This window comes from Nymphalis io, chromosome 17 (genome assembly GCF_905147045.1).
Source record: "Nymphalis io chromosome 17, ilAglIoxx1.1, whole genome shotgun sequence".
Taxonomy (NCBI): domain Eukaryota; kingdom Metazoa; phylum Arthropoda; class Insecta; order Lepidoptera; family Nymphalidae; genus Nymphalis; species Nymphalis io.
This window is the reverse complement of record NC_065904.1, coordinates 834,389-842,758: the sequence shown is the minus strand read 5'-3', so window position 1 is coordinate 842,758 and position 8,370 is coordinate 834,389. Positions and strand designations below refer to the sequence as shown.

At 35.6% G+C, this 8,370-nt stretch overlaps 1 protein-coding gene across 3 annotated transcripts; it reads left to right on the top strand.

The window, feature by feature from the left end:
- Nucleotides 1–3,451: 3,451 nt before the first annotated feature.
- On the top strand, nt 3,452–8,221 carry LOC126775020 (protein C1orf43 homolog). 3 transcript variants are annotated; one of them, XR_007669850.1, is made up of 5 exons: nt 3,452–3,753; nt 4,063–4,216; nt 4,974–5,193; nt 5,393–5,521; nt 7,584–7,694. XR_007669850.1 is itself a non-coding variant. In XM_050496737.1 (5 exons), the coding sequence occupies exons 1-5, from the start codon at nt 3,595–3,597 to the stop codon at nt 7,686–7,688; spliced, it is 717 nt and encodes a 238-aa protein (XP_050352694.1). In that variant the 5' UTR covers nt 3,452–3,594; the 3' UTR covers nt 7,689–8,221. The 3 variants fall into 3 exon arrangements, 2 of the variants coding, with proteins under 2 accessions (XP_050352694.1, XP_050352695.1); XM_050496737.1 differs by having other exon boundaries at nt 5,443–5,521; nt 7,584–8,221; XM_050496738.1 differs by lacking the exon at nt 5,393–5,521 and having other exon boundaries at nt 7,584–8,220.
- Nucleotides 8,222–8,370: the final 149 nt, after the last annotated feature.

Below are 8,370 nucleotides of genomic sequence, written 5' to 3'. Positions count from 1 at the left end.
CGCTGGCTGACCTCGAAACGCGGCTGCAAGCCACTTCACGAGTTTTTCACCATGCGTACGGTGGTAACAAGCCAGGCGGATGTTAGCATCCTACCACCAGATGAGCAGATGGTCGCTCAGATATCCCTTAGTCGCCTCTTACGAAACCCATGGGAAAGAGAGGGGCAGTGAAATGTATTCTTTCTCCGTCACTGCACGGATAAAATATTCCTTAAAGTATGAAAATTTTGAGAATTGTCGCATTAAATTTACTTTTAAATTATTACTCATTTACAGGCAAATCAGCCGAAGAAAAGTGGTTACCCTTAGACATTGGTACTGTTAGAATTGAGTACATTCCAACCCATCGAGTCTTTTAAAAGTAAAATAAGTGGGGTACTTACGTAATGTTTTCATTTATAGACTACATATTAATTTTATACAGCCAATGATGAACATATTTTCTCTCAAGTACGCCCGGTAAGATAACAGCCTGCTTATACCATAGTTCGTGTATTAAAACCGCTGGCTTTTTAACTAAAAAATAATTATCAATTCTCAACCTAGTGCTTGTAATATCACCTCGTAAAAAATCTAAATTCTTATTATGAAGATATAAAGACCTCGTGACGGAATTTAGTGGCAATGTTTAAAGTTGACTTCAGAACTTCTCAGGAAATATTATAGTGTATATCAAATATACACACAAAAGTGTGCGCGTGCATTCACAGTGCTTCCTATTCATAATCTGACTCATTATCTGTTTCGAACCCCAATGTCCAGAAACCTTGGGCACAGACCAAGCCAACTAACTCTACGTTCTTTATTTTGGATTTTTTTGACAGAAATCAAAGCAATAACTTTAATTAAGCCAACTCAAGATTTAAACCCGAAGATCTCAGACTCGGCAGCCATTAAGCCAATACGGCTATTGTAGTAGGTATAATAAGAATAAATTTAAATAGAAATGCTATAAAAAGACTATTTAATTTAATGGGTAACTATCGACACGTCAGTGACAATGAAAATATGCAATTGAAGCCACATAAAGAAATATTATAGTCCCAATTTGTCGACAAAACTATCTGACGAAACGTCCAATAAGCAATCAACAATTGAACTCCATATTGGAAACTGTTGACAGCAAGTCCACCATATTGGAAAAACATTCACGTGTAACATTGCTCAAATGTTTCGTATTTATACTATGCATTCAAACTAGAAAGAGACAACATAATTTATATGTTTATATAAATAATAATATCGTCTGTCTCTTTTTAATATCGTTTTAAATTATTATATATTCAAAGACTTAAGTTATATGTCTTTGATATTAAAAAGTATTGGTCATAGCGTCCTCCATATTGGAAAATAAGTATGCAAGTCGCGTTTCCCGCCAAAGCCATTCGTGCCTCGCCCAACACTGAATTGAAAGAATCATGTTGATGGAATTTATGTTCGGCTTGTATGTATGATATACGATGAATATTTAAGTAATTCTAGGAATCTCATTATTTTATAATGCGTACATTAATATGGTATTGCACCTTGCAATATTTTACCCTATTGAATATAACTTTACGAATAAAAAATAAAGATAAGGTGATAAATAATAAGTTTTTAATCTTATCTAACTGAAGCTAAATTAATTGGTACATAATATTAACATCGCGTAAATGCCAAAATATACTTTAAATTTGATACGATTTCAGGACCAACCGATTAACGGGCTTTCTGAGTCACGGGAGTATTCCCGTGAATACACTTTCATCTTCCAGTTTCCGGGCTTACTGAGTGTCTTCGACAGAAAAACCCAATAACTTTTTATCAGCCCGACCTCTGCTGCCGACTTGGGGGTTTGAACCTAGGATCGTGGGATTTCCGGCCCTATAGCCACTAAACCTACGAGGCAGTCAGTAGATTAAGTTAATCCTAATCCTGTCACAAGACATATCTCTGTTAGTTTTATTAATTACTGTTTTTTTTTTTTTTGCTTTAAAAAAGATGCGGAAACTACTATCAATAATAATTCCATTCCTTTCCAAAGTTCATGTGCATTTTGTATACGTTTGGTTTACAAACATAGTAATATTTTCTCTGACTAAAAACAATATTTTTGTCATGTCCTACACAACGGTTGCTGTTTTACAAAATGACGAATATTTAAATTGCAAATGAATACCATATGGTATACAAAAAAAATACGATTTAATTATTTTTTAATCCAGAACCGAAGATTGCGATGCTGTCTGAAATTAAACATTAAGGCACATGGAAAATAACATTAAAAAAAATTAAAGATAACATACGACAAAGACATGAACAACACGTCGGTGGAGATAAATATACAAGAAAAAAAAAAACAAAAAGTCCGCATTCTTACTACTTCCAACAACGTACTACTTTTTGTGTACAATTAAATATTTTGGTATTGTATTGATAGCCCTTTATAAACCCTTTGCATTTCTCTTATAAGAAAACACATTAAAATTCATCGTGTTTCTTAAAACTTCAGCAATCTATCTAGTTGATTTAGTAACTTGAAATTGGCATAGACTCAATCTTTGAAGAAAATGTGTCTTATTAGGTTCTAAGTTTTGCTTTAAGAGTTATAGTTTAAATTGCAAGTCAGAGTACATATTTGATGCCGTATTAAGAATTAATAATGAGCTTAGAAAATCCCAGTGTACTATTTTCTTCGGTGAGATTTATTGATTAAAAACAACATTATGTCTTATAGTACATTTAAAAATAATAGCAAAAGTTTTGGTACAGTAACCGCATTTTTTTTATATTATATATATATATATATATTAGTAGATAACATTATATATATACTAAATTAATATTAATAAATATGAGATAAGAACAACATAATGCTAATATAACCGCATAAGCGCAGATTTAGAAATTATTCTTAATAATAATATAAGTATAATGATGACTATGCTATATTACTTTTCATAGCAACTTAAATTCATGTTATATCATGCTTATTATATATTTACTAATTTGTGATTATAATTCATTTCGTGCTATAAGGAAAACATCGTGGAAACCTGCATGTGTCTAATTTCACTGAAATTCTGCCAAATGTGTATTCCACCAACCCGCATTGGAGCAGCGTGGTGGAATAAGCTCCATACCTTCTTCTCAAATATGGAAAGGAGGCCTTAGCCCAGCAGTGGGACATTCACAGGCTGTTACATATATATTGTAATTAGAAGTTTCATTACTTGTGGGTTACTTTTGAAAAAATATATATTTCTTCTGTTTCGTTCAATTATTTCTAGACATTGTTAAGGAAATGGCATCTGAAAAATTATATTATGAACAATATACAACCATAAGCTGTCCGGCTGTATGTTTTGAAGCCTCTGCTTTTTCGAGCGGTATGTGCTGCAAGTACTTATTATAAATGAATCAGTTAACTGGCAACTGTCAAATGTTAAGTGACAATGAATGTCACAAATCTATACAAAACATCGATATTGTGATTATCGCCAGAAAAGGGGATATTGTGATTATAATTGTGATTAATATATTATTGTAATATTATTGTTTAAATTAAATTGTTTCATTATTCAATCAACTCCTAAATAGAACTAACAAGCTATGCAAGACTTCACAAGTATTTTAAATATTATATTCATAATCAGTGGAGGTGTGTTAACTTTCGTGATCCTGTTCATTTTCGCTAAAAGACAAATAACAAGATTCGCCCTTCGATCCAGGCGAGGTCCTCATATACCCATTGGCGCAGCAGCGAAAAAGGTAAAATGACACAAAAATATTGAAATTTCTGGTCAAATCAGGAAGTCGATTTTAATTTATTTTAAATAAATAATACTAAGTACTTATAATATACATATATATGAATTTTCTTAACTTTAAGAAAAATCGATAGAGATGGTTACTATTATGTATTAATTTTTAGATTAATTCAAAATAAACATCTTTAAGAAAAGTACACACGATGCAACATTATTGTTACTAAAAGTCTTAATTTTAAACAAATATTTACAACAAAAGGTAATAAGATACACAAAGAAATATATAAAAATATTAGTGTTCTGTTTCCAGTGCTTAAAGAAAGAAATAGAGCGTCGTATAGAAGCAGTGCCGCGGATCGTACATGAGCCACGCTTGCTATGTGCAGAACCCTCACACTACATACTTGAGCCACAGCAGCCTTATCACTATAGATTCCGAGCTGTTGATGATGTCAAGACATTGGGTAAAACTAATTTTGAACTCAGGTTTGAAAGTTGAGTGAGCACACGACACATACAACAAATATATATTTTGACGAGCCGGTTGGTGTAGTTGGTAGATACTTGCCTTTCACGCCGAAGGTTGTGGGTTCGATACCCACCCAGGACAGACATTTGTGTGCATGAACATGTCTGTTTGTCCTGAGTCTGGGTGTAATTATCTATATAAGTATGTATTTACAAAAGAAAAGTAGTATATGTAGTATATCAGTTGTCTGGTTTCCATAGCACAAGCTTTGTATAAGCTTAATTTGGGATCAGATGGCCGTGTGTGAAAAATGTCCCAGGATATTATTATTATTATATTGTCTAAGGCAATGTGTGTGCTATGTTGGCTGTGCATTACCTGTGAATAGAATGCTTAATATTACTTACAGTGCCTGTAGATTTTGAACATCTAAACATTGAGACACCCATTTGCAATCGTCTGTCTTCCTATATTGAAATATCACATATCCTTATAAAGTTAGAACCAAGAGTACAACTAAAAGTTATAATTTTAGCGGGAAAATGTTGACTTTTAATTTTGAATTGATGTCATTAAATATAATAAATTAATATATTATTATAACACATGAAAAAATTATAATCTGATGGAACAGAATAGAACAGGGTGTTCCAAAATTTTACGATATTTGGAATCCATTTTATGCTTATCTAAAAAAAAAATTATTAATTTTTTTTAATATTAATACAATTGAGCGTTTTGATATCCTGCAGAAGATGAAATAGCTCGTCAAGATCCTGTCCTGAAACGTCATTCGCGCGAGTCTCTCCGAGCGTTTCTCCTGTCGTCCCTTGCGGCTCCACTAGACGGCCGGGGGCAGAAGTTGGTTCACCAGTTTTGTGACGCATACGAGTCGGCGAGGCACCATCCCGCCGAGTTCGGGGAAGACGAGTACAGGTCGTACAGTCGGTTGCTACTGAAACTCCTGGACGCGTACGTTTTTACGTATTATGAGGAAATTGACATTAATAGCTTTAGGCAAGCGTAATTTACCGACGTATGTACATCGAATAAATTTAAGGGAAGTCTGAATCATTCTCAAATCGATCTGCGTAAAGAAGCAGGTTCTGCTATCAAACAGAAATATTTTTATAGAGAGAACATGATCTCCTCGACTGAGATCTTTTCGTAGGTCTGCAGTCGCTACTGCCAGTTTCTCAGCAGGGCGTCCATTAATTGCAGCGCGCGGCTGCTGAAGAGCGTGTCGTGCGCGCCGCGCCGCCCCGCGCGCCCGCGCGCCGCGCCGCGCGCCGCGCTCGAGGTACGCGCTGCGCCCGCGGCTGCACGCCCGACTGCTGCCGCCCGACTGCTGCCGCCCGACTTGGCAGCACGCTCGAAGATTTGCGAACTATCAAATCCTACTACTATTATAAACGTGAAAGTTTGTATGTGTGGATGGATGTTTGTTACTCTTTCACGCAAAAACTACTGAATGGATTTCAATTAAACTTTCCAATAATATAGCTTATACATCAGAATAACACATAGGCTACAATTTATAAAGATATTGTGTGAGCTGTCCAAAATATGACATTAAATGTCAAGTAACTAGGAAAAAACCTACCTTTCTGCGAGCTATTCTGGCGTGCGCTGCCATAAACGTTAGTTACACATAATTATGTAATGTATGATAGACATCATTTAGTTTAAATGCGCGATACTACGGGTGCGGTGTAGCGAGCGGTACGGCGCGGTTCGCCTCCGGCGGCGGTGGCGGGCGGTGCGACGCACTTGTGTGGGGGACGAAGGCGCTCATCGCTGAGTGCGCGACCCGAACGCGGGCAGAAGCGCGAGGGCAGACATCGTTGACTGTTGTCTCCGTTTTGCGAATTTTCATGGTTATAGCGATTTTTTAAAAACGGATTGTGCTTCAAGTAATATAGGCCCAAGATTAGGTATTGGCAGTTTTTTTTTTGGTTAGGAGTTACACTTAAATAAGATACTTTATTTTTATTTAAATTAATAGATATAGGTTACTTACCTGTTCATTATACCGAATTCCTTCTTTTTTTTAAATTACAGAGGTTGTAGGTAGGTTAGTAATTGGTCCTTTTTTGGTTGATTTATAATATTGTAAATAACGTGATGTATATCAATGCGAGTTACTGAACTAGGAAGGCACATTGTGAAGGCCACAATTTTAACTGGAGAAGCCAAGGGAGACAATGTTCTTATACCGCGCATCCCAATCATACCCAATAACTTGCCATTCAATTTTAAACGCCTGCAGTTCCCGTTAAAAGTCGCATTTTCAATGACGATCAACAAATCGCAGGAGCAAACCTTAAAGGTAGCAGGCATACATTTAGGCACGCCATGTTTTTCTCACGGTCAGTTCTATGTGGCTTGCTCACGTGTTTCCAAAGCAAAAAAATCTGCATGTTTATGCTGAAAGAAAAAAATCGTTAAATATAGTTTATAAGAGCATACTGCAGTAGCTAGATAACTATAGGCCTATGATCAGGGTTCTGCAGTGCCTAATTACCGTATATTTATTATATTGCCAATTTTCTTATGTTAAAATATTGTCAAGCAGTTATATTTTTCAAATGCGACTCAAAAAATATTTATGTCATAATGTTAGTTCTTTTCTACGCCACGCTAATATAAACTACTCCAAATACTAATCCTGCGTAGACGAAGTCGCGGGCACCAGCTAGTACACTATACATACTTCTCTTTCTCCTTAATTTCTATTTATAATTAGGAAGATGTAAAATCGAGAATAACGCAAATATACAGGCGAAAATGTATGGGCGAGCGAGCGACGTTAGGCGACGTGACGTCATGCGTCGCTCGGTCGCTCCAGAAAAGAATTTAAGAACTTTAAATTTAAGAATTTCGTAACTTTAAAAAATTGTAAAAAATTCATTTGTTGCGGATATCGTAAAAAAAATTTCGCCAGTATTTTTTATATTTTAAATATGATTTTTTGAGATCATAAAAAATAAGCTCATCTTCCTAATTGTTCTCGTGAATTGTTGACAAAACATTTTGGCAGCGGATATGAGCCTGCTACATGTGTATCCACAGACCAGAATTGGTAAAGCGTGGAGCCTCACCCCAACTGGCGGCGTTTATGGACTGTTACTCATGTCCGACCACCACAAAACTTAAACTATTAGACATATTACGTATTGACTCGAAATTAAGTTTTCTAATGTTTATGACACTGCTTAACGATTGAATTGTTACAAAAAAAAAACCAATATAATTAAAATAAATCAGCATACCAGACATATTATGCAATATCTTATACTTTTCAAATTGACAGTCATTATAGTCAATCGAACTATATCTTTCTAAATACCTACCGCTTGCAGAACATGCCGGTGGAAGCGAAACTTGAGGAGGAGGTGCTCCGGGTGCCGGTGAGGAGCCCTACCGAGCCGCTGGTGAAGGCGCCGGCCGACGAGACCGCGCTCTGAGCCCGGCGCGCGCGGCACGACGCGCAGACACTGTAGACACGCGGGCACAGGGGGTTCCCGTGGCCTGCGTGACGTCAGGCTCTGGCATTTGGCTGTACCAGGGACGAGCGCAGAGTGCGAAGGAAATCTGGTGGGCGTGACTCATCCCAGATTTTTTAATGACCGATTCCTTCTAATCCAAATCTAATTAATTTTTACCCCATTTCTTAATACCGAACTTTCTACCGAGTTTTCTAATTGAATGCAACATTTACATATGTAACGCTTCAAAATGAAACGATTTTTTTATATTCAAGGAGGCAAAGCTGTATTTATGATTGATGAAGTGAATTATATGAAACAATAACCCCCTCCTCCCTTCCTTAAAGCATTTCTACGCTCGTGGTGACAGTGATTGCAACTGACGTTAGGTTTAATAAACATGTAAAAAAGTGCCAGTGAGTGAGTGTATTTACTGTGTATGAAGAATTAATAATTGTATAATATTATATATATTATATATACTTATATAATACTTATATACGATATATATATATATATATATATATATATATATATATATATATATATATATATATATATATATATATATATATATTATATGATTTGTTTAGTATTAATTGTATACGTAATATGTAAATAAAAATGTACATGATAATCGCTACATGCTATACATAAGATA

What these genes read in the sequence shown, in the direction of transcription:
- LOC126775020 (XM_050496737.1), top strand. Translation starts at nt 3,595, where the DNA reads ATGCAAGACTTCACAAGTATTTTAAATATTATATTCATAATCAGTGGA. An exon ending in TTGGCGCAGCAGCGAAAAAG is followed by an intron (nt 3,754 to 4,062) that starts GTAAAATGACAC and finishes TTCTGTTTCCAG; the next exon opens with TGCTTAAAGAAAGAAATAGA. An exon ending in CTACTGAAACTCCTGGACGC is followed by an intron (nt 5,194 to 5,442) that starts GTACGTTTTTAC and finishes CATTAATTGCAG; the next exon opens with CGCGCGGCTGCTGAAGAGCG.